We start from the raw sequence: 27,728 nt of genomic DNA on the forward strand, positions 1-27,728 counted from the left end.
ATTATAAAACGAATGTGAAAGCATTCTTGGTTTGAGCCGCGAATAAAAGATTGTTAAATCTTTTAAAGCCTAGGTGGTAGAGTATCGATGGGACTATTGACCAAAAAGCGACAAGAAAATGAGTCGGTTGTAACGCTAACTACGATATTGCTCAGTAGACAAATGAAGCCATTTTCTGACGCGTGAAAAAAAAAGATAAACTTCAAATATCTCATTAATTAATGTATTAGATCCACGAATTTGTAATAAAATAATTTCTTGTCCATTTCATTTCTTTTTTCTACCTTTTGGCTCATGTGGCCCGTTACATGAGTGTCGGAAATTAAAATGGCCCGCTGGGGGAATTAGGTTGGGCATAACTGCATTAGATGGTCAACATTCTCTTTAAGTTCTCTAATGCTTATTGTATGCAAGTCTTTCTTGCAAACTGATTTGCAGATTTTCTTTTTGCTTTTTACAAAGCTTATATCAACTCACTCTATCTGCCTGTTTGTTTGTCTGTCTGGTCAAAAGTTTCACATTATTTCTCCCACACCCAATTTCAGATCAAGCTGAAAATTTGCACAATTATTTCTTTTACCTGACAACACAAGAATCAATAAAAAACATTAACCAATTAGTTAATTAATTATTGGTTATTATTTATTTTGTTTGGTATCTTAAGCAAGGGAAAGAATATGTACTTGACTGAAGTGGTGGTATAAGCTGAATTAGTCCCCTTTATACATCATTGTCTGAGTCTTAATTAGTAGTGAACAAAACATGAACAATATAGGACGAGACTATAGAAACAATAAATAACTATACAATCTTCCATGTTCGTAGGCTTTCCACTAGTAGAGTAGTTACCGTATTGGCTAGAGAAGTCTGTGAAGACTAGCCATGAGTTCAACTTCAGGTCGTTCCCATTTGTTTTTATTTTAAAATCTTTACTGGTGGTCTAGATCTATTAAAAATTTAATTACATGACTGATCCAAACTAATTGATACAAGTACGCTAATATAAGCTTTGTTTTTTCTTTATATTTTTTTTTGTTTTTCTTGTTTGTTTTATTTTGTTTTAAATAATCACAGCTTCAGGAAGATAAGTTTTTGCTTTAACAGACTATATGATATCTCTTCAGATAGCCTGTTTCTGATCAATAGGCCTATGATTTAAAGTTGGTCAAAGTTTTCTAAAAAGTTTACATTCCAAACATGGTTAAAGTAAATGAAAAACTGAACTTGTTTATATTCCAAAAAAAGGAACTAAACAGCTCCCTATTAGCTTTGGCACACATATTTCCTAACTAAAAAGAAAACAGTGTAAACATACTTAATAAATTTCCATTTATGGACATTATCTTATTTCCAAACAGATGAAGTCTTTGAAGGCTTTCAAGATGTTGAAAAACTGAGTCAAATTCTTCAAATTCATTGTTACCCAAATTAAGTGATTGGAGCTGTTAATTAAAATATGTAAATGTATGTATTTAAAAGTAAAATGAAAGATGAATCATAATTTAAATATAGATTATAGATTTTTTAAAAGTGTACATTAAGTGGAATGAACATCATATGATTATAACTGACTTAACTGTACATTTTGTTTGTCTGTCACTACTTAATTGTATTTATAGGTTTTAGAAGTAAAATTATAATAGCTATTAACTGATGTGGATTATTATTTACACCTTTATTTTTCAAAAATACTACCCCCACCTCTTTTGTTTATCAATTCTAGTAGCCTGATTAGTAATGTACATCTGGCCCTTGAAGATTATAAAAAAATAGGGTAGCCTATCTAATCCCTCCTCACTTTTCTTTTGCTATTAGTTACAACCCTTTAGTATCTCTTTAATATACTGCTTTATGCAAGCTATAGACCATATTTTTCTCATTTATTAACTAGTTTTAGTCAGTAAATATTATATAATATTTTTATTTTAACTCTTGGCTTTCTCTAAGGCATATTTTCAACATTGTGGATTGCATAGTGAAATTTTAAAAAAGACAAATTAAAGAATATTTCCTTCTACTGATGTAAACAAAAACGAGTCAGAACACAGTATATAGGCTATAGGTGTATCTCTTTTCAAGGAGCTTTCAATAATAAAACAATTATAAAAAAAAATAAAGAGTTAAGCAAATGCTAATAGATCCTATAAGCTAAAAATAAAAGAAAAACTAAAAAAAAAAAACAAGAGAAAATTCCTTTTCTACATTATTAGTGAAAAAACAATAACAAAAAAAAATGGTTTAGCAGATCTAGATCTATAGCTAGACTACATGCAAATTATAATTTATTTTCATTTTTTTTTCAAATATAATTTTTCATTGTTGATGTTTTACAAAATTTAAATATCTGCTAATAGAACTAGCTGATGACATTGCAATGTATTGTATTGTCTACAAGTAAATGCTTAAAAAAATTATGGAGAGCCTAGATAGAGAGGTACCCAAAATTGGCCTCTGCATAAACTTGGATGAAACAAAATTATTAGAGTGGCATATAAGGCAAAATGTGCCCACATAAGACTTGGTAAGACAAAGCTTGAAGAGATGGATAAGTTAGGATATCAAAGCAGCATCATAGCAAACAATGGGGATGCCTACCATGATGTACCATAGCATGCCAAATAGGAAAGGCAGGGATCATTTTCCAAAAGCTGCGCTATTGGACTTGAGACAAAAATCTACATATTTAACACAATCATCATCCCAACAGTGATGTATGCATGTGAGACATGGATTAAGTCATTTGCCAAAATCGAGAGAAGACAAAATGTGGCTCAGCAAAAATGGAATGGCTAAGACTGATTTTAGAAGTCAGTTTGTTATGTGTGCATGTTAGTGTAAATGTAGAACGGTGCGAATGAGTGTTGAAAGGAAAGAACCAAAATGAAGGAATAGAAACTAAATAGTGGTTTTAGTGTTCATGAAGATTAAATTAATTATAATCTATGACGCTGACGTTTTGTGTTGTTGTAATATTAAAAGAATCTTTTCACATAACAAAATGTAAAAGTTACTGAGATCAAGTCTCAAACAAAGAAATCCTATGCCGAAATCGGACTTGACCACTATATGAGGTTGTGACCAAGCATCATATGAGGTTTGAGGACATGTCCTTTGACAGAATGAATTACACATACCAAGAGTTGCAATGGCATGGAGGCCAATATGAGGAAAGCCCAAACATTAGGCTACTCTTACAATGTTGTCACGCATTGTAAATAACAGATCTTTATAGAGATAGCTTGCTGCCCAATGCTCCAAACAGGGCTGGAGGATCTAAGACTAAGAAGTATAAGTATATCTAGTAGGACTATTTTTACTAGACTTTTATTAATTATAGGCCCACTATTTTGGGCTGGCTAAAAAAAAATAGATCTGCAGATCTAGATAATTATCTAGTCCACTGTTGTCTGAAGAATCTAGAGTTTAGATGCATAATTCATAATCAAAATTTATTTAATCTTACTAGAAATAATAGTCATTAGAGATTATTATAATTATGATTATGAATAGATGTTAGATATCTAAAAGTATAGATCCACAGTCTGATTTCATCTTATAAAGCCACCACAAATGGAGGAACAGGAATACTCTTTGAATGGGCCATTTCAAATAAAGAAAAACTAGAAAAATCCATTGCAACTGGAGAGCTGACAGCCAAAGAGCAGAGAGGGAAGCACTAGAACTAGCTACCACGCTAGAAAATCATCCAAGTACTCTGCACAGTCAGATTGTCTTTTTAACCAATGCGAAAACAGCCCTCCAAAGTTTGGAGTTTGAGTTTTGAGTTTAGGCACATCGGCACAATTTAGGCTATGTTGTGCCCATAATCCTTAATAAACCAATTCAGGACAACACTTATAAAGCTCAACAACAGCAAAGAAAATGATATTCAATGGATACCAGCACTTATTGAACTAGACGGAAATGAGAAGGCTGACACACTTGCCAAAAGTGGGAGAACAAACACACAATTAAAGATTGCACTCTATCCAGAAGAAATTAAGAAACTAATAGCGAATAGATTAAATGAGAAATGGATATTAAGCTCTCATCCAAATCACATGAAAGTTGATGCCTATTATAAGCTATCCTAACAATATCAATATCTAATCTTTCCCTTCAGAGCTGGACACAACAGAATGAGACAACATATTTCCCAAAGCTAAAAATTGGAACTAGCGAAATCTGCTCATGTGGAGTGTCACCAGAGATTGCTGACCGTGTCATTCAAAACTGCATTCTTTATCAAGAGGCCTGAACAAGACACTGGCCCCAAAACATCCCTATAGAAAGAAAACTTAAAGGAGAGCTCCCTGATTTGGAAAACACTGCACAGTTCATCTTGTATACTGGTCTAGTCATCTGAACGCTTCAACATAATAATGAGAATGAGGAAGAAGAAGAAGATATACTGATTCTCTTGTCACACTTTAATTACAATACCTCATTCAAGTCAGTACTTATTTTAAAAAATGAAAACATCTGCGAACTCCTCATCTATCGGGCAATAAAACTAAATTTGACTTTTTTTGCCATATCAGCTATTAAATTTATAATTCATGTCAAATGGCAGTAGGGGCCGGACCTAATCTGCGAACGTAATTTTCATGGGACCTGAAAACTGGAAGGTGGGCGGAGGGTGGAACCTGGATGTTGATCTCAAAAGTGGCTCTAATGATTTTCCTAGAAATTTAACATTGCTGAGAAAATAATTACTATTTATAGCTCATTGGCCACACAGGGAAACTCTAGCTTGACTTATATTTTTCAAGTAAAAAAAGAAAGAAATTTTAATTTGGCTAGAGAACTAGATCAATTAGGTCTAGATCGAAAATTGGTTAGGATAGGACTATCACATTTGGGAATTTCTGAATGTAAGGCATTTTTAATAATTAATAATCAATTCAAGAATTTAATAAATTAATGTTCAAGAAAATTTTGCGCATCATCTTCTTAGTCTAGAGATCTAAAGGCCTATCACTGGAATTTTATAATCTAGTATAGATCTATATATTCGCGCCTTAACCAGGATTCTTTCTTGGAGGAGGGGGTGAAATGTTGCACAGTAAATATAACATTCATTAGTGATTAAGAAAACAATAAACACTCTTTTTTGTTGTATAAAGGAGGTAGTCTTTTTAAAAAATATATTTAGTATGTTTTTTTTTGTTGTGAATAAGTTTGTGAGCATTAAAGTTTTAGTGAGTTATGTTAAATTTGCAGTAGGTGTATGCCACACACTCACAGCTAAGTCATAATGACATTTCAACAGTGTAAATATACCTCTAGCCTCTAGCAAATCAAGTTCTTTGACAGTTTTTTTAAACTTGATATTGTAATCTAACATTCATTAGTTACTATAATACGAGAAAAACAGTCACTCTACACTACTCTAAAATAATAGACTTGAATGACTCAATAAAATATTATGTAATCTACATCTAGATTATATAGAAAAATTAAAAGATTAAAAAATTTCATTAAATTGCAAAACGACGACGTCCAATGTTAATTAAATGTTACTCTTTCTTAGTAAATCTTACTTGTTAATTCTATTTCTACCTTTGTCTTTGAGTTTTAGGCTTATTTACCTTATAAAGTGTGATAAATTCTTCGGGAAGTGTCTTTATTTTATTATTTTTTAATTGTAATTGACAAATACAGTCAAGTTTCCCAATAATTTTTGGAATAAACTCCAAGTTTTTATTGCATAACGATAATTTTTTAGGTTTTGATTTTAATGCCAATAAAAGGAGCTTGTCGGCCATTTAGAGTAGAATCTTTCTTGTTGTCTGGGAGATGACGCCTCTACAGTTAAGTAGACCATGGAACTATACTAGATCTAAATTCTAAAATCTAAATCTAGACTCTAGACAAAGAACTATGGGAAAGGACCAATGGCGAACGCTTTTGTGCCAGTTTTTAGATTAGAATTTAGACTCTATAGCTCCGCAATGGTGAAACTTATTTTAAAAAAATGAACTCCTCATCTATCGGGCGATAAAACTAAATTTGACTTTTTTTTTGCCATATCAGCTATTAAATTTAAAATTCAAGTCAAATTGCGGTAGGGGTCGGACCTAATCTGCGAACGTAATTTTCGCGGGAGTCATAATGAGCGAAAGGGCGTAAAAAATAGCGAAATAGCATGTTAAAATATAGTAATTATAGTTCTATCATCTAATTTCTTCCATGAAGCATTATAACTATTGTCCTCCTTCTGGCATTAAATTTATTTTCACTTTTCCCGTGCTCCACATCTCCTTTTTCTGTTTGGAACTCATGTCTATTTAGCCTACGAAACTTGTGATCAAATATTTCTTTTATAGAAAGAAAGGAACTACAAAAATTCGAATTCGCGCCCAGTGGCGTAGCTAGGGTGGGGAGGAGGGGGGGAATTTGAAGATCCCCCGGCCCCCACTTGAGGGTGGCCCCCAAATGAATGTCCGAAATTAAATATTACGTCACTGTCATGTAATATTGCTTTTCACGTTGTTATATAAGTTAGTGACACTGTTGTATGTATTCAAGACACATTATTAACACTTTCTGTGCTCTCAATTTCAAGGAGTAGCTCTGACTATTGCCGTGTTACTATCAGGAAGTAGTAGTTTAGGTAGTTTATTTCATCATCCTTTTCTTTTAACAAGAAACCTGATAAGAGTACTGAAAACAAAAAGAGACCTTGAACGTGTCGAAGATGATTCATACAAAGATACAGCAGCCGAAGAAGTGAAAATGTCTCTTTATGAGAGAAGAAGTGCTGAAGAGACTCCATGGGAATACATTTTACCATAGTCAGATAAAACATCTGAAGTAAGTGATGATAACTCAAGCGATGGTCTTCCAAAATCACTTTCTCCAGAAGTGGAAGAAGATGTAATTAAGTACAAAGACTTCGGATATATCCAGCCTGGAATTTTATCCTAGCAACTGCGAGCAAAGATTGTGTTAAAGGGTGGCTTATTTTTCCAAAACAAAGATCAACGGTATCTTTTTTCAGTAGAGTTTACCAAAAATAAATCACGAAGTTTGACATTATCATGGTTCACTAGAAAGCTTCCAACAGGAGAAATCTGCAATCTTTGCTCCTCTTCTCTCCACACTAGGGATGTCTGTTTTGTATTGCTTGTGTACTGTTTTCTGAGGCATCATAAAAGACATTCAGTGCATTGAGAAAACATGGAGTTGGTTTCACCAAATGGAAGAAACCTGAAAGACCGAAAGAACATAAAGAAAGAGTCCACCACAGACAAGCTCTTTTGAAGAGGAAGTTAGAAGAAGAAAAGATAAAGGCAGAACCAGATGAACTGTCACATATGTTTCATGCGCAAATTTTGAAAAATCAGCAGTGTTGGAGAGATATTCTGAAACGTGTAGCAGTAGCTATTACGTAGCCTACTTAGCAAAAACAAACTCAAGCTTACCTGGTCAAAACGAAAAACTGAATTCACCCAATCTTGGTAACTTCCTAGCATATTTGACTTGCAGAATTTGATGAAGTTAGGAAACACCACTTACATAGGATCGAACATTATTTGTCCCCAGAAATTCAAAATGAGTTTAGCAACTTGATAGGCAACAAAGTTAGGGAATTAATTGTTGGGAAAGTCAAGCAAGTTTGTTACTTTTCTCTGATGCTTGATTCCACCCTAGATGTTTCTCATCAAGAACAGGTTTTCCTAATAATTCGTTACTTGGATGTTGATAATTTCGACATAAAAGAGTCATTCAATGGTTACTTTGAAATTTTGAAACCTATGAGCAACATTATGAAGAACTTGTTCTTAAAACTCTTAAAGACATTGGATTGAACTATGATCTGTGCAAAGGTCAAATCTATACGCCTGCAGAAATGTCTCTTGGACATAAATCCAAAGGCAACATTTCTGAACTGTGATAAGCACTCTATCAACCTGGCAGCTCTTCATTCTGCTGAGATCCAGCAATTGTCACCTTTTATTTTGGAACTGTACATGAATTGTTCAACTTTTTTTGCCAATTCACACCAGAGATGGGCCAAACTGAAAGAAGCTGGAGCCTGAAGTTTAAAAGAGATCGAAGAGTAATACAAGGTGGTCCGCTAGAGAAGAAGCTACGTCGGCAGTTTCCTTGCCCTTGCATCTGGATAAAATCATCAAGCTGTTGGAGAAACTTTCTGAATCAAAAACTTAAAGAATGGACACTAGAAGCAATGCACAGAATCTTCTTCATAGAGTGGGAAATTATGAATTTTTTTGCTTATCTGTAATTCTGGTCAAATCTCCTGCGCCAAATTAATATAGTTCAGAACAAACTACAAAAGTCTGGACTGCACATACGGGAAGCTGCTGAAGGAAATTAAAACCCTTTCATGCTTTATGCAAATGATGAAAAACTGACGAAACTGATCAGCCAATCCATCGAAAAAGCAAAAGAAGGTAGTGAATGCTATGGATTTCCTGTAATCAAAATAATCAGAAGAAATAAAAGACTTGATGGGGAGATGAGTTCTGATGTAGGACAGCCAATATAACTGCAATTCAAACTTGTTGCGATAGAAGTGTTGGACAGACTTCATATGGAGATGAAGGACAGATTCCAAAGGCTGGAAAACCATGTGGACACCTTTGGGTTTCTTTTTGAACCAAGACACCTCTTGGAGTCAATGGAAAATGACACGTTGATGAAAAACTGTGTTACTTTTCCTTTTTGATGAAATGCATGCAAATCGCTTGTTCAATGTCATTGATACACGAGCAATTTTCATTAACAAACCATTGCCACAATCACCAATCGACATATTGAGGAAGCTGGCTTCCTATGGTAATGATGTGTGCTCAAACTTTGCAATAACTCAGGCAACTTCCATTGTATTATGTGAGAGATCATTCTCAAAGCTCAAGTTAATCAAAAACGATCTCAGGAGCACAATGATGCGAAAAGGCTAGGCATGGCTTTAATGTCAGTGGAGTCACAAATACTAGACAGTATCGATCAGGGGCGGACTGGGTATCAAAATCGGCCCGGGCATTACCATATAAACCGGCCCACTAATGTCATGTCATATTTTTTCGGTGTGTGTGTGGGGGAGGGGATTTTAAACTTCTCCGCAATTTATATATATATATATATATATATATATATATATATATATATATATATATATATATATATATATATAAAAATAAATAAATAAATAAATATATATATATATATATATATATATATATATATATATATATATATATATATAAATAAATAAATAAATAAATAAATAAATAAATATATATATATATATATATATATATATATATATATATATATATATATATATATATATATATATATTAGTGTGTGTCTATATGTAATTAATCTTCATTACATTCTTATCTTTCATTCTTTCAAACGTTTTTTTCTACCCTAGAAATACTCTCTTCCTATAATTAGTGAAAGGCAGTATACACCGACAAGGGACAGCTAGGGAGTCTGGCGGAGGGCTGTAAGCTCCCCCAGTGGAGTCCGGGGCAAAGCCCCGGATCCAAGCATTATTTCCGTTATTTTAAGCTTTAAAAAATGCATATTTTGAGGTATCTACAGTGCAATTAGCCTGCTACTCTTCCACTAAAAAAATGAAAAACTAAATCGTCTATTCAGTGAAGTCCAGCGACTGGTAGAAAAAGGTAAAATGCTTTAGTTTTTGTATTGGAGGTGGTGGGGGGAGAGGGAAACCACAAAACCCCTTTTGGCTACGCTCATGAAATTTGGTGACTGTAGTTTGCTTAAGTTGGCTGCACTGGGGAAGTAAGTAAAGTTTCCCTTTCAGACAATGAGATCTGAGGCCGGTGATGGTTTGAACTCCTCCCCTCTCGGCTACGCCCATGTGTTTTATCATAGGTGTAAGCCTAATTCTATTCAAAATATATAAAGTTTGATAACGCACCGAAAACTGGATATATGCTTTCTTAGGCTTACATAATGTATTCTATATATACATGTATGTAGTCTGAAAACTATAAACACTACAATATCAGCCTTAATGAGTTTCAAACCTTTTGGTATTACTTATAGATTACAGACGTTTCTTCAAAAAAAAAAAAATAATTAGGTCCTACGCATTTCACGTGTCAATCTAGTCATGCATATAGATCTGTGACTTAAAATATGCTAAGTCATTGGTTTTCCTGGCTGATTCAGGCAACCCATTCCTTTAAAGTGGTATCACAACAAATACAAAACTAGGGGTCTATCGAGCCGTCATCCTCCTCTACATTGCTCTATGCCTCAGAAACATGGATAGTGTACAGTTAACATGCAAAGAAACTGAATCACTACCACATGTCTGTGAAAAATACTGAATGTCAAATGGCAAGACAAAATACCAGATACTGAAGTCCTTCAAAGAGCAGGTCTGCAAAGCATCCACACAATCGTAATGTAGTCCCAGCTGCGATGGGCACGACACGTATGCAGCATGGAAGACCACCGCATCCCTAAACGACTCTTGTATAGCCAACTAAGCGAAGGAAAGCGCTCGCAAGGTTGTCAAGAAAGCGCTTCAGGGACACCCTCAAAGCTTCTCTGAAGGCGTTCAGCATAGACCCAGCCACCTGGGAGACAGAAGCACATGACAGAGCATGGAAACCGGCGCTCAGGTTGCTGAAGAAAAGAGAACAAAGCTGGCAGAAGAAAAACGCCAGAGAAGAAAAGCAAGGCCAATGACACTAGCTCCAGCTGGAATAACCTGCCTAGTGTGCGGCCGAACATTCCGGGCTCACATAGGTTTCACCAGCCACACGAGGAGACATAAAACCCCAGTGCAAAGCCCTCAGCCCCCTGGATGACAAGGTGGTCATAATCGAACTACGATGGACGAACTATATATATTCCTTTACAAGATAAGAGAAAGCAGAACGGTTAGAGAGGTACTTCTAAATGTGAAAAGCTCTTGCTTCGTCCTAGTACATTCTCAAAAACGCGATTTGTAAATATATTATTTAAAATATAAATGATTCTAAATCTCCTTTCATTAAATATCGGATGTGACAGCGCTACATAAATTATTGTAATTATTGTAATAATTTTCATCATCAATGACTTCATACTAAGCATAAGTTTGCCATTAATCATATAATCATAATGGTGCAAATATCGATTTCGATCTAGATTTATATTTTAATTAAATAATTATTTTTTTTGTAAGCCATAAGTGTAGTATTTTTAGATCTACGTTATTACAAATAAACAACAAGAAACTTACTTTTTTCTTTTGAAATCTCAGAAACTAGAACTTTATACGATTATACCCATATTGAGCTATGAATAAGTTGGGTGGTTTGCAATTTCGCGGTTGTGTGTATGTGTTTAAGTTAACTTCTATTAAGTTTTTTTAACGCGCTAATTGTCTCCCCTTTTGCCGCGTCATATCAATGTTTTCTAACTTAACCTCTCCCATCCCTCTTTTTCGTTAACTTTCATGAACCATCAAAAGACGGGAGAGGGAAGGAGTAAAACAAAAATAGGAGTGCCATCAAAGGCCCATGCCGACCAGCAAAATGATCAGGCCAAACAGAGTCTTGAAGACATCAAAGTGGTGTTGAAGGCCAAGCCGCTCGTGCATAGCAGAAAGTACGGTCTAACGTTTTACAAATGATAACACGTACAGTGTATAGTGTAATTCTTAAATTTATTCATGTTGAATTTCAAACAAAATTAATTGTAATAATAATTTATAAAAAAACAACAAGAAAACGTGCTCGGCCTTTGTGCCTTGCTGCTGTCATTTTTTTTAAAGTTGTCTGCATTGACATTTGTTTATTTTTGGTCGCGACCAGACCGGCCCATTTGGTACCGGCCCACCGGGCATTTGCCCGTTTGCCCATATAGCCAGTCCGCCCCTGGTATCGATGTAGATTGTAGATGATGTTATAGATGCCTTTGCTGCACAGAAAGTACGACGTGAAGCGATATGAATTGAGATTTGTCACTTGCGCATTTCTTCACCAATAAACAATGGTATTATTCATTAAAAGATTCTTAATGATTATTTCTTGTTAATTTTACTGATATTCTTACCAATTAGAATGTAGGCTTATATATTTATTAAGTACATTATCTAATGTCATGATGTCAAATGTCAAAATGCAAGGGGCCCCCAAAGAGGTCAACCCCCGGTCTCCAAATCCCTAGCTACGCCCCTGCTCGCGCCTCCTTCCTATAGGCTAGCGTCCACGTCGTTTTACTCTCCATTTAATAAACTCTCGCCACTGCGACTATTTTTTTTAAGATCGCGTGTTCTGTGCGGCCACTTAATCACCATCAACTCGATCTCACAAGAAGTCCCCCCCCCCCCGCACTGATTGACTCTAAGGCAGATCCCGAATGATATGGATTGATGATGTATGGAGGCAGATCTACAACAGCTTGGGTTTCGGGCGAGGAGACGAAAGGCTCAGGAGAGATCTGATAATGTAGGGATGTGTTGAAGCAGGCAACACTCAAAACAATCTTGAAAGAAAAAAGCATAGAGCTAACTCTCTTCACTAAATCAGACTGATGAGATCCTTGGTCATGCCCATGTTTTTATAATGCTTGCGAATCTTGGAAGCTAACAGCAGAATTAGAGAAAAGACTATTAAAGTAGGCCTAATGGAACTGAGATGCAATACAAATTCGCATCACAAACTAATAAGATATTAGAAACAGGATCACAATATATATTTGTCACGTACACTATGACCATATATGGTAACAGTTTCGGGTTGTTTGCTGACATAGCTTGACATAGCTGGGAAAAAAAAACCAAGCATGTAATTAAATGAACTCCATTGGTTCCGAAAGTTAATTGTTGTACATTAGACTGCAATGATTGGTTGGTCTGGGAGGGGTAAGTTGTTGATCACGTGATTACGAGCTGAAACCCGGCGAAGATGCAAAATAGCCTCAGTCTTGTCTCGGAAGTTGTAGTATTAACATCTAACTTGTATGTAACGTGAATTTGAGAATATATATTTTATTTGTATCAAGACTCAGATATACTATTGTGTAGATTCAATTCAAGTATATTTTAACCATTGTAACTATTTGTGAATAGTGTTTTCAAGTTATTAATTAAAGTAATTATTTTTGGACGAAGAGAAGTTTCTTCATTGAATTTAGAACGTACTTAGATCATATCTGTCAAGTAGTAACTCCTAGACCTAGATGATCCTCTTATCAATTGGCAACATTCTGTATGATCGTATTATCAACATAGATCTGTCTACTTCTATACGATCATCTTATCGAAAGATCATTTTAAGATCCTCGGCAATCACGATCATTGATGGTGCAATATAGTTCAAGTCTGATTGCGACAGCATATCACAATCAAGATTGAGCGTGACATCTGACACCATCTTAGATTGTGACATCAACACCATGGCATTGATGATCGTGACAATATTTTTAGACCTTATTGATGATCTGCTAACCACTTTTTTTTAAAAAAATGTGTGGCCTATTACAACGTACCCAGGGCTCGCAAAAACCTTATATAAAAAAATTCATTCATGTCGAAAATTTTCCTATATTCGATAATGCGCGCACGTTTTTTTTTTTTTATAGCCTATAGGTAGGCCATTCCATGGGTATTCCTATAAAAAAATAGGTGCGTAAATTATACTTATGAAAATGAATTCTGCACTTCTTTTAAACATTTATACACATTAATATCATTAACAAGTAACAAGAGGTTAGGCCTATAACGAGCCAGTATAAAAAAAAAAGGAAGACGGCAAAACAGAGGTGCCCTCCCCCATCCCCACCCGTATAAAGATCAACTGAGGCGCCATTTCACCCTCACTGGCATAGAGGAAAGTAGCTGGCAGCAGATGGTCTCTGAGAGAGACTGTTGGAGCGCTCTCACATTTATAGGCTGCTAGACAAACATTTTAGACGGAAAGAAAATAGACCGTCAGTGGACAATGGCCTGCACGAAATGCGGGAAAATATGCTGGTCGCAGCTGGGCTTGCACGTAGGCCTATATATACTGCACTCATCCTTAGTCTTCAAAATCGAAGACATTGCCATTCATATAAAAATAGGCCTATTATTATAATATTTCAATTTACAAACAACAACAATAAATAAGACAAAAAGAAAAACAGATAAATTAATTAATCACTAAATTATCAATGGCTTTTATGCTTATTATTGGGATGTTCGTAGAAAAGTTTTTTAGTTAAAAGGTCATTTTGAGCGAACACCCCTCAATAATTTATTTTCAACGGAATGAATAGCCTTGGGTTATTCTAGCTAACTATTTCCTCATCTATTTAGAAGCATAATATGCGATTTTAAGCTTATTATTGGGGTGTTCGTAGAAAAGTTTTTCAGTTAAAAGGTCATTTTGAGCGAACACTCCTCAATATTTTTTTTTCAACGGAATGAATAGCCTTGGCTATTCTAGCTAACTATTTCCTCATCTATTTAGAAGCATAATATGCGATTTGTTTTTCGGCCGATGTCCATTGGTGCTTTAAAACGTCTTAAGTTCGGACCTATTCACGTTTATCAGGAAACGTTTTGACAATGAAATTTATTGTATGAGGAAAAACGAAAGTGAATATATGGGAAATGTAGAAAAATGGAGTTTTTGTGATACCAATTTATTGCCTATAGACTTATAATTACGGGGAGGTGTTCGCTTTATATGCTATTTCGCTGATGGGTCCCTTAAAATAGTTAACTAGCAATATAGAAAAAAATAAAAATACTTTTAAACACTTTGGCGAGACGCATGGGAAACGTTGCTAAAAGGAAAAAAAAGTTAAATTTCGAATGCTGATTTGGATTGTTTATCATTCAAACTGCGGCTATAGAGTCTAGTCTAGACTCTTGTTAATATTGGCAATAGAGTCTAGTGCCAATAGACTTCTATCTAGTCTAGATTTTTTTTTTAAAAGTCTAGATCAAGAAATACAGTCAGTACTAATAGAATACAGATCTAAAGATCTATATCTATTTTCTAGATCTATGTCTATATATAGAATAGATATCTGTATATCATTATCTATCTCTATTGTATTGTTTCTAGACATGCTACTAGTACTACTACTTGTGCTTCTACTGTTCTAAGCGGAAATTACCCTGGGCCTTAGACTTAGACTGACTCTAGAGCTACTCAGCTAGAGAGTTAGAGTCTATTGACTATTGTGATTGCTGAGTGATTAGTTATAATAAATATAATAATAATATACTATTAGTATTATTACTATTGTAATTATTAATTATAATAGAATCATTAATTATCATTCAATGTATAGTCATAGTCATAATAATTAGTAATCTAGACTCTAGTGACTTTAGACTTGAGTATAGAATTCTAGATCTCTAGAATTTGCCTACTAGACTTTAATTTTGTAAACAAAATTCTTTACTAGACTAAAGTGTGAAGTTCGATCGCATTAAGCCCGCTGGCAGCAATTTTCACCTTTGGATTTTTATAGCACAGTAATGGTCTGACCTATGAAAAAACTGATGATATCTCTAAATTCCTCGTCTTTTTGTCTATAAAAATAGATCTGATTGAATGTATCACTAGGCTTATTTAAATTAAATATGAGGTCAAAGAGGTGTAGGGTGGGTATCGCCAAGCTTATTTTCCCTGATCGGATTTCTCCCCTAGTTAGTAAGCTCGATCTGGCTGATGGAAGGCTCAATCAGATCAAAGAAAATATATATCTAAAACATGTTTTAATCTTTAATTTTCACTATGAAGTTGTTTTCAAGAACACCATCTACTACCGCCTTTCCCATGCTACACAATATCAAATAGTCTCTTTGAGCTGATGAGCCATCAGACTTAAAAATAGCCATAAGCCCATGACCCATTTCCTTCACTAACGGGTAGTAAAAAATAATAATTCCACACCTCTTGAGTTTGACCTCATCATGAACTTAGCCTTTACAAGGAAAAAGAAATAGAATGTGTCGGAAGTGAAGAAAAAAGATGCCTGCGCAGTAGTAATATAGTAGTAATTTGGTAAACATTCAAATAAAAAAGTTTTAGCAATAAAAAATGAACCAATCGAACATCTATAAAAAATGGGGCTGATCGAGCTTAGCACTTTACTATATATCTATATTATATACTGTAATACTATATAGATCTAGTATCTATTAATCATATTTAATCTGTATCTAGTGAATAGTCATAGTCTAGATCTATTATAGTATTATATTTATACTACTACTATTAGTACTAGATTCTACTAGATCTCTAGTTAACTCTAGTAGTAGTAGATCTATAATCATGTCACTCAATGTAAATCACTAAAATCTGACTAAATGTCTTGATCTACTAAGTCACCTATAATGTCTATGTTAGGTATAATGTTTATGTAGTAATACTGCTTACTGATCTAGATCTATCCCTATACTAGATTCTAGATCTATCTATAATGCTATATATGGCTATACTCACTGGCTATAACTATAGTGATATACTGCCTATAGACTTATAATACTTGTATCTAGTAGTATACTCTTAAGTCTAAGTCTATCACTGAGTTGTATGATATAATACTATAGCTATACTAGTGTATAGACGACTCTAGAGTCTATATATAGATCTAATCTATAGTAATGTAACATCCCTCAAACCATTTTTTTTTAACATAAAAATATATGTCCCTTTTGTTCCCATTAAGAATTGAGGATAGCATTGATAGTGATCTTCAGCATCAAAGTCAAGGCTCTTATAAATAATACCCCCTGTGCATTATCATTCAGATTGGTACTTTCATCCATTAAAATAGTGCAGAAGCTGCTAATCTTTGATGCTAACAATGACTTGAAATTTGTATCATTTGATTTGACTCTTGATGTCCTTACCTTACCTATATCCCTTAGTCTGTTGGACCATTGTGTCACCAAGCAAGATTTGTTGACTGTCTTTCTCCATTCCTCTCTGTCTTTTGCCTTGTTTAAAACCTCTATCAATGCAATGGTAGGCCTGTCCATTCTTTTATGTTGTCCTCCCATCGCTTTCTCTGTCTGCCTCTTCTAATTTTTCATGGTACTATTCGCTGAAGGAAGGTCTTTGCGAGTCCCGTGGATCTTGAAATATGGTCATATATTTTAAGCTTGCGTTTCTTTACAATAGTTAGCAGGTCATCATGGGGTCCGATCGCTGCAGCAACCATCTCTAATCTCTTGGTTTGTGATGCGATCTTTGAAAGTGATGCCTAGGATCCTTCTGTAGCATCTCAATTCCATTGCTAGGATCCTCCTCTCTAGCTCTGCAGTCAGCGTCCAAGACTCGTAAGCATATAAAAATGTGGCCATGACCAGGGAGTGCATCAGTCTGATTTTGTTGCAGAGGGCCAAGCCCTTGTCTTTCCAAATTATTTTCAGTTTTGAATGGGCTGCTGTGGACTGTGCTATTCAGGCCAGTAGTTCAGGTTTTGTTCCCTCTTTTGAGACAATAGCTCCGAGGTATTTGAAGCTGTTAACACTAGTCAGCTTTTCACCTCCAATACTGATGCATCTTTTAAAGCCCTGTTGGCTATTGGTCATAATTTGTTTTTTTTTTTGGCATTTATTTGTATGCCATATGCTGCGGAAGTCTTGTTAATGTGCATCACTAGGTCAGCTAGTTCTTCTTCTGTCCCTGCTAGGCCATCAATGTCATCTGTGAAGCGCAAGTTAGTGATTCTTCTTCCTCCAATGCTAACAGTATCGTCATAGCCCTCGAGAGCATCTACCATTATCCTTTCAAGGAAGATATTGAAGAGTGTTGGTGAAAGTAGGCAGCATTGTCTTACTCCAAATGTGGTTTTGAACCAGTCCCCAACATTATTGTTGAAGTTCACCGCACTGGTGGCATCCTTGTAGAGGTTCTGGATAACTTTGATTATGTTTTTATTAATGTTGTACTTCTCCATTGTTGCCCAGAGTGCCCTGTGCCATACTTGATCGAAAGCTTTCTTGAAATCAATAAAGACATGGAAAAGATTCTCTTGGTGTTGGAGATATTTTTCACAGAGTATTCTTGATGTCCAGTTATGTTATAGTTTGTTTTTTTTTTTACATAAATTAAGTTTCAAAATCCTTTTCTATCCAGAAAAACTTTGCAAACTTGAATCATACATTGTTAACAAATTCTAATTTAGAAGGTTTTTAAATTACATTTAATAATATTGTACGCTACAATGTAACTTGCATATTATGCAGCTTTCTGAGAAGTGTCAACTATTAAACAAAAATTTTGGTGACCTAATAATTCTTTTCAGAAATCTTCAGCTTTTTTTTCTTGGATGCATAAAAATGTTATTATTTTTTTTTTAGAACTGAAGTATGAGAAATATTATGTCCTTATAAACGGCATCAGTTTTATTGCATATATATAAGACAGTAATTTGTCTTGTTATATAAATGATGGCAATTTAACTCATCTTATAAAAAAAAAGACATTCTGAATGACCTTTATGTTTTTATTCCATATTTTTAGAACTTGCATCTAGTGTGTGTAATTTACAAAAACTAGATCTAGAACAGTTGCGTGTTTGAATAACATTTCACGTACATCGTGTTTGTGCACATTTTCAATTCAGTGAATCATAGAATAAAAATTTGCAATATTACTCCAAAGGTTCAACTTTTATTGAATACTAGAATTTTCATATTGTGAGTGAAACTGTTATTTTAAAATATTGTTTCAAAGCATATTGCCGCTTTAAACCTCTCTAGCCAGTGGGCCATTGTTTGCCCATCACTGGTTTAGTACAGGGTCCTATTCCATTAAGACTAATACAAATAGATCTATCAAATGAACCAGATTGGAGTTGCCTTTTTTACATTATCTGTGGCATTTTACATCTCGAGAGACAATCTTTTCCCTTTGCAACTTCTTGTGTGACTAAAGAGGCCAATCCTTGATACACAGCTGCGATCGCAGGTTGGGCATATATAATCACCAGGCGCTGTTGCATTTTCACCATTCTTTCTGCTTCTGTTGTGTATGACATCTGCAATCCGTGACCCTTCCTTTATGCTCTCTCCATGTGGATCTGTCCAGTGCAACTGCTAGTGTCGATTTTGAAGTGCTATATGTCACGTTTGCATACATCAGTATACCACAAAAATAGGCAACACAGGTCCGGTAGACTAGGGCTTTAGTACTGCTAGTCAGCAATATGTGGTCCCAGACTCTTTTCTGCAACCGTGACATGGTGGCCATTGCCTTGGCTATCCTGTTGTTTATGTCTTTATCCAATAGAGTGTTGTTGGATATGATGGAGCCAAGGTAACAAAAGTGATCAACAATTTCTAGTGGTTGGCCATTAATGCTTACTTGAGGTGCAGTGTTTGTGTTTTGGACAAGTATCTTAGTCTTGCTTTGACTGATATTTAAGCCGAACTTCTGGCAAGTAGCAGATAGTTTGTCAACCAGGGACTGTAGCTGAATATCAGAATCAGCCACAATTGCTGCATCATCAGCATACAGGAGTTCCCTGATGAGTAGCTTCCTAACCTTGGTTTTTGCCCGCAGCCTTGATACATTAAATAGTTTTCCAGAGGATCTTGTATGGAGAAACACACCTTCGTTTATGTCGTTGTACGCATAATGCAGTAGACAGGAGAAGAATATGCCAAACAGAGTAGGTGCGAGCACACATCCCTGCTTGACACCACTGCAAACCTCAAAAGGTCCTGATTGGGCTCCATTGAATTTGACAGTACATTTAGTTTCCTCGTGGAAGAACTCAATGAACTTCAGTAGTTTGGGAGGGCAACCTATTCTCCTCAGGAGTTTGAAAAGGCCACTTCTGCTGATCATGTCAAAAGCTTTAGTCAGATCAACAAAAACGATGTAAAGGGGTCTGTCTCTCTCTCTCTCTCTCTGAATTTCTCCTGCAGTAGTTGTAGAGAAGATATCATGTCTATAGTGGATCTACCACTCCTGAATCCACACTGAGACTCTGGGTAGACTCTAGAAGCTATCACTTGCAGCCTGGATAGTGCCACTCTAGCAAAGATTTTGCCCACTATACTGAGGAGAGAGATACCCCTGTAATTGTTGCAGTCACTCCGATCCCCTTTGTTCTTGTATATTGTGACTATATTTGCGTTGGACATGACCTGTTTCCCAACAGCGGCAGAGGAGAATTTAGTGTTCAGGTAGCAGGAGTGATTCGTTGACTTTAACTACTTCCATTGGGATACCATCACTCCCTGGAGATTTTCTATTTTTTAAGCAGTTAATTGCTTTTTTGAGGTCACTAAGACTCAGAAGCTCATCTAGGCATTCCAATACTGGAAGATCTGGTAGAGAAGCCAAGGCAACATCGTCTACTGTATTCTGTGTGGCATAGATTTCGAGGTAGTGTTCTGTCCATCGTTCTAGCTGCTTGGTTTGATCTGTAATTTTTTCTCCTGATTTGAATAGAAGGGGGCAGGCTTAGATACTGTTGGACCCAGGGCCGCTTTATTGCCATCAAACAGAGCTTTGCTATTTCCGTCTTCTTCTTCTTCATCGTTCTCATTGTTATGTTGGAGTGTTCAGATGAGTAGACCAATACATGAGATGAACTGCGCAGTGGTTTCCAAATCAGGGAGCTCTCCATATAGTTTCCTTTCTATTGGGGTGATTTGGGGCCAATGTCTTATACGGGCCTCTTGGTAAAGAGAGCAGTTTTGGAGGACGTGGTCTGCATTCTCTGGTGATACTCCACATGGGCAGATTTCACTGGTTCCAATTTTGAGCTTCCGGAACATGTGTTGTCGCATTCTGTTGTGTCCGGTCCTGAGTCGAAATATTACACGTTGGTCTTGTTGGGATAGCTTATAGTAAGCATCATCTTTCTTGTGATTTGGATGAGAGCTCGTCCATTTCTCATTTATTTTATTTACAATTAATTTCTTCTATTCTTCTGGATAGAGTGCAGAGTTTATTAGTGAGTTAGTTGGGGGAGCTACCACCTTCTACCAAGCGCATCCCCAGGTGGCGGATAGGGGAAAGACCCTTAGATATAAGGGTTAGCTGTGAATAGCAAATAAACAGCCGCGGACCAACTGGTTTGCAGTCATGGAGGATGAGGTGACGTATTCCAGTGGTTAGAATATTTACTAAAAACATCTCAGAAATCCATGGAATGATTGCAAAAAGCGAGTATAGGGCGCTCTAACTCTAAACCCGAGTAGATGAAACTCATTAGCTATGGATAGCAGTTCATCTAGGAGAGAAAACTCCGAAAATAAACACCTGCTGCCATGCAGATGATCTTGGATGATCAAAGGCTATGGGAGCACACCCAGAAAGAAAAGCAGGCTGAAGTCGGAGTCAATGGGCCCCCTGGCGCATAACACAGGGTTCGTAGCGCTCCTAAAAACTCCTAAAATCTCCTAAAAAATGAAAAGTCTCCTAAAATCCTAAAATTCTCCTAAAAATTGCCGAAAATCTCCTAAAATTTTGTCCACTCTCCTAAAATTTTTAATTTTGCTTATTTCTTGCTAAAAATGCGGGGGAAAAAAAGCAGCCTAACCAGGCATTCTGATCGCATAACCTTACGGGCTGGCTGTGTTAATGAGCTGACCAGTGACGCTTCTACACCGCCTTTCACCCACTTGGGAAGCGCGACCTCGTGATTGAGGATGGCCTTGGCTCAAGCAAGCATTTCACCTGGCAGTATTTTTCTGAAGTCAGCGTAGAAATGTTTGTTTCCATTTATTGTTACCACTAAAGACGCGCTAGATCTAGTCTGTAGTGACTATTGTCTATAATTAGTGCAATTACCAGACAAATTTGTAGGCTACACCCCTCCGGGCCCTCCCTCACCTAAAATCTTCTTGTTGTGAGTGTAAGAGTGACTTCGCGTGGAAAGTCCGTAAATCTTCTAGATCTAGCTAGTATCTAGTATCTAGTAATAGTATCTAGATCTAATTTAGATCTAAGTTAGATCTAGTGAAGATAATTCGCACCTAACCTGAAAACTCAGTGAATTTTAGTCAATTTAATGATCTCGATACATCTAATGTCTAGATTACTCTAGAAATACGCTAGATTCTAGATTTACGCTCTTGGGGGAGCTACCACCTTACTCTAGAAATACGCTAGATTCTAGATTTACGCTCTTGGGGGAGCTACCACCTTCTACCAAGCGCGTCCCCAGGTGGCGGATAGGGGAAAGACCCTTAGATATAAGGGTTAGCTGTGAATGGCAAATAAACAGCCGCGGACCAACTGGTTTGCAGTCATGGAGGATGAGGTGAAGTATTCCAGTGTTTAGAATATTTACTAAAAACATCTCAGAAATCCAGGGAAATGATTGCAAAAAGCGAGTATAGGGCGCTCTAACTCTAAACCCGGGTAGATGAAACCCGTTAGCTAGGGATAGCAGTTCATCTAGGAGAGAAAACTCCGAAAATAAACACCTGCTGCCTTGCAGATGATCTTGGATGATCAAAGGCTATGGGAGCACACCCAGAAAGAAAAGCAGGCTGAAGTCGGAGTCAATGGGCCTCCTGGCGCATAACACATTGACACGCAACCTCATCTATGTTGGAGTTCAGTAACGATTCTAATAGATGTGGCGTCCTGCCTGTGGAATCCCGCCGCGCAGGTAGGGGGCCGGGCTCTCCGCCTCGAAGGAGCCCACACAAGCGAGCTGGTGGTTCTTCTATCTCTGCCTGTGGAGCCAGGAGCAGGGACAAGAAAGTAAATACTACTGGCCAACACTCCAAGACCAAAAGTCTAAAAATCTTACAATGGAACGCAGAGGGCATCCAAAAGAAAAAAGAAGCTCTAAAAATATTTCTGCATGAGAAAGAAATTGATGTAGCTTGCATCCAAGAAACTCATTTGAACAGTAATCTTCGTTTCTCCATTAGAGGCTACACCTGCATCAGACAAGATAGAGAAATCAGACCCAAAGGAGGAATCCTCACCCTCATTAAAAATGATATCCCTACCACAGACATAACTATGCCCAACTCCTCAGAATCAGAAATAATGGGAACTAAGCTAATTCTCCCAGATGGAAATATTAATCTATTTAACTGCTACTTCCCACCAGACAAGGAAATAGAGATTGACCACATTCAAATACCTGACCAAGAAGACTGTCTAATCTTAGGAGATATGAATAGTCACTCTCAGAGCTGGGGATACCCAGACCTAAATGCCAGGGGAGAAGAAATTGAAGAATGGCAAGCAGAGAACAGACTTATCTTGCTAAATAAACCTGAGGACAAACCAACCTTTTTTTCAAGAGCCTTGCTAACATCAACCACTCCAGATCTAGCCTTTGCAACAGACAACTTATCCAAAAAGTGCACTAGAGAAGTTGCAGACCAGCTAGCCACCAGCGACCACAGACCCATATTGATCAGTATCGATACCTCCTTCAAAATATCAGAAAACTCCACCATCCCCAGATGGAACTACAAAAAAGCCAACTGGCACCTATTCTCAAAGCTCACAGACCTATATACAACTTCAATAAACTGCAAATCAAATCAGGTTAATAAGTCATTCTCAGCTTTCTCCAAAGCAATACTCCTAGCAGCTAAGGAATCAATTCCTAGAGGAGCAAGAAAAGATTATATCCCCAACTGGTCTGATCACCTTCAACAACTCCACAATGCCACTATTGAAGCCAGAAACACAGTAGAAAATAACCCTTGTATAGAAAATAACATAAATCTAAAAGCAGCTAACGCAGTTTTCAGGAAAAATTACCTTTCCGCCATGAGGAAAAGTTGGCATGAAAAAACAGAACAACTAAACATAGATAGAGATGGCCACAAACTCTGGCGTATAGCCAAATGTCTCAACCAGGAAGAAAACAGAATAACTCCTATAGTAATAGAAAAGGACAACAAACCTCTGAAAGGCCAAGAAGCAGCAAATGAATTCATTAAGTTTTTCCAAAGCATAGGACAAATACAAATTAATGAAAGTAGAAATAAAGATGTAAACTCAGAAATCCAAGATAAATTTAAAGAAAACAATCCAGCTTACTCCTTGGGAATGACCACTAATCTTAAAATGAAGGAACTAGATTAATCCCTAAAAGCCCTCAAACCAAAACAAGCCCCGGGCCCAGACAAAATATCAAATGACATGCTTCTTCACTTGGGTCCTCAAGCCAAAAGAAAACTGCTACAATTATTCAATGCTAGCTGGAAATCTGGCAGAATTCCAAACATCTGGAAAAAAACCATTATGATCCCTATACTAAAGCACGGCAAGCCAAGAAATAAACTGGATAGCTACCGTCCCATCAGCCTCACTAGCTGTACCTGCAAACTGATGGAAAGAGTGATAAATAGAAGGCTGACATGGATCCTTGAGTCAAATAACCTACTCACTGAAGCCCAGGCTGGCTTTAGAAAAGGCAGATCAACAGAAGATCAAATTGCCTTCATCACACAAGAAATAGAAGACGGCTTTCAAGAAAAGAAACCAACAACAATTGTGTGGGTTGACTTAGAAAAAGCATTTGACAAAGTCTGGGAACAAGGTCTCTTGCTCAAGCTAATCCAGCATCACATATCCCACAGAATGTACAACTGGATAAAGGAATACCTAAATAATAGAAAAGCCTTAGTTTGCATGCAAGGACAAAGAAGCCACACAGTGGGTATAAAAAATGGTGTCCCCCAAGGAGGAGTCCTATCCCCAACACTTTTCCTAATATTCATAAACGATCTAAATCAAAACCTACCCAAAAAAGTTAAGAGCAGCATGTATGCAGATGACCTTGCCTTAATTAGCACAGAAGAATATGTAGGAACATCGAAATTTCGATTACAAGATGCTCTTGATAAACTCAATAATTGGTCCAAAGACTGGGGCATGTCCATTAACACAAAAAAGACAACATATACCATATTCTCACTGTCAACAAAACAACAAACAATAAAATTAACATTAGATAAGGAAGCTTTAGAAAAAAATGACAGCCCTACTTATCTTGGAGTCACCTATGACCCGAGACTAACCTGGAAAAACCAAATAAATAAAACACAGAGTAAAGGCATCCAGAGACTATCTCTCTTGAAAAAATTAGCTGGCACAGATTGGGGAGCAAATCACAACATCCTGAAAAAGACCTATACCAGTTATGTAAGACCTGTACTAGAATATGGTGCCACAGCATGGGGCTCAGCAGCCCAAACCAACCTTAGAAAAATAGACAAGGTTCAAAATATTGGTCTAAGGATAATGACAGGAGCAATCAAAACAACACCCATAAGAGCTATGGAGGAAACCGCTGCCCTGATCTCTCTGGATGAAAGAAGAGAAATAAAAATCCTTTCCCAATTCACAAAATTGGAAACCTTGGAGAGGCACCCACTCAGAACAAAAATCCACAAAACTGGCACAAAAAACCGTCTCAAAAGGACCAATTTCATACAGGAATCTCTAAACCTAAAAAAGAAACACCAACTTGAAAAAATTACTCTGGAATCCTCGATACACTATAATGAATCTCCACCCTGGGACGAAAGCCCTCTTCCTACTATAAGGGACCATATTGAAAACATAAAAAGAAAATCTGATTACAGACCAACAGAGCTCAAGGAAATAGTGAACTGTTTTCTACATACCAATTACCCTAGCAATCAGTGGATCAGAGTTTACACGGATGGCTCATCCCATAAAGCCACCACAAATGGAGGAGCTGGAATACTTATCGAATGGCCAGATGGAGGAAAACTAGAAAAATCCTTTGCAACTGGAGAGCTCTCTGACAGTCACAGAGCAGAAAGGGAAGCACTAGCACTAGCTGCTACCATGCTAGCAAATCATCCAAGTTCCCCTCACAGTCAGATTGTCTTTCTAACAGACGCAAAAACAACCCTCCAAAGCCTGCAAAACTCTGATTCCCCTTATATTAAAAACCTCAGAACAGCACTCACAAAGCTCAACCACAACAGCAAAAAAACTGTCATTCAATGGATACCAGCTCACATACAACTAGCAGGAAATGAGAAGGCTGACACACTCGCCAAGAGTGGGAGAACAAACTCACAAGTAAACTCTGCTCTCTATCCAGAAGAAAAGAAGAAATTAATTGTAGATAAAATAAATGAGAAATGGACGAGCTCCCATCCAAATCACAAGAAAGATGATGCTTACTATAAGCTATCCCGACAAGACCAACGTCTAATCTTTCGACTCAGGACCGGACACAACAGAATGCGACAACACATGTTCCGGAAGCTCAAAATTGGAACCAGTGAAATCTGCCCATGTGGAGTATCACCAGAAAATGCCGACCACGTCCTCCAAAACTGCTCTCTCTACCAAGAGGCCCGTATAAGACATTGGCCCCAAATCACCCCAATAGAAAGAAAACTATATGGAGAGCTCCCTGATTTGGAAACCACTGCGCAGTTCATCTCATGTATTGGTCTAGTCATATGAACACTCCAACATAACAATGAGAACGATGAAGAAGAAAAGTAGATTTACGCTAAATCACTTAGAGTCTAGTGAAGATAATTAGCACAAAGAAGAGAAAAGCCGGCAAATTTAGTGACTTAGATCTAGACTAGATCTACGGTATATTCAGTGAAGATAATTCGCACACTGCCGCGAAAAGTCCGCAAATTTTAGTGACTTAGATCTAGACTCTAGATCTACGGTATATTCAGTGAATATAATTCACACGCAGCCGCGAAAAGTCCGCGAATTTTAGTGACTTATATCTAGACTCTAGATTTACTCGAAATCACTAGAATCTAGTGAAGATAATTCTCACACAGCCTTGAAAAGTCCGCAAAATTTAGTGACTTAGAGTTAAAGTCCGCGAATTTTAGCGAATTAGTCTAGATCTTCTGTAAATTTAGTGAAGATAATATTCACACAGCAGTGAAAAGTCCGCGAATTTTTGTGACTTTGATCTAGGCTCTAGATCTACTGTAAATTCAGTGAAGATAATTCTCTCACAGCCGTGAAAAGTCCGCGCATTTTAGTGACTTAGATCAAGAGTCTAGATCTACTGTGGATTTAACGAAAATATTTCGCATACAGCTGTGAAAAGTCCGCAAAAATTATTTCACTCGTAAAAGCCAGGGAAACTATAGGCCTATGGTTGAAAAAGATTCTGCTAGGAAAAAAAAAATGTGAATAGGTCTAATCCCCCCCCCCCCCCCCACACCCCCAAATCCAAAAGCCTTTTTTAGTAAGCAATTGTCAACTAAACATTCAAATAGGCCTATATTGCCCTTTATATTACACTTTTTACAGGCTCTGTTTATGAGAAGGATTTAAGTTAGCTAATAAAAGAATAAAACATTACCTCAAATGCACACCATGACTCTAGTATCTATAAGATACATATAGGAACTAATAATGTACATTTCCATCACAGAGAATACACATTATGAAGGCATCTCTAAGAATGTTTCATATTTAAAAAAATGGAAAAGCAACCATTTGTAATGTTTTTAAATAAATCTTTGAAAAAAAAAAATGGTTGTTTGAGGTTTTGGATGACAGTCAAGTTGTTACTTGATTAAAAGATAACTTTCATTACATTTTCTGTGGACATACCACAGTTGATAACATTGTTTCTGTGGCATATTGGCAAGATATTTATTATTTTTAAAATCAAATAACAATAATTGATTTGATAAATGCTTTGTTTTGTGTATGTTTTACTATGTATCACACAAACGGATAGAAAACACTCACACATATCATACATTTCATACTTTAAAAAAACCTCCTAAAATCTCCTAAAATTTTGTCATG

The 27,728-nt window shown here is 36.6% G+C and overlaps 2 protein-coding genes across 2 annotated transcripts in view; one reads left to right on the forward strand and one right to left on the reverse strand.

The window, feature by feature from the left end:
• LOC106069783 (leucine-rich repeat-containing protein 69-like) overlaps nt 1-5,796 on the reverse strand; it is a 29,138-nt gene extending 23,342 nt beyond the window's left edge. The window contains exons 1-2 of the mRNA XM_013229525.2: nt 5,592-5,796; nt 1,316-1,442 (exon numbers count right to left, since the gene is read on the reverse strand). Of these exons, the coding sequence (XP_013084979.1) occupies nt 1,316-1,442; nt 5,592-5,768 (304 nt within the window). The 5' untranslated portion in view covers nt 5,769-5,796. The remainder of the gene's footprint in view (nt 1-1,315; nt 1,443-5,591) is intronic.
• Nucleotides 5,797-14,798: 9,002 nt separating this feature from the next.
• The window catches only part of LOC106070821 (pre-mRNA-splicing factor ATP-dependent RNA helicase PRP16-like), an 89,773-nt gene continuing 76,843 nt past the window's right edge, over nt 14,799-27,728 (forward strand). Inside the window, exon 1 of the mRNA XM_056036713.1 lies at nt 14,799-14,943. The gene's annotated coding sequence lies outside the window, so the exon portion shown is untranslated. The remainder of the gene's footprint in view (nt 14,944-27,728) is intronic.

This window comes from Biomphalaria glabrata, chromosome 7 (genome assembly GCF_947242115.1).
Source record: "Biomphalaria glabrata chromosome 7, xgBioGlab47.1, whole genome shotgun sequence".
Taxonomy (NCBI): Eukaryota; Metazoa; Mollusca; class Gastropoda; family Planorbidae; genus Biomphalaria; species Biomphalaria glabrata.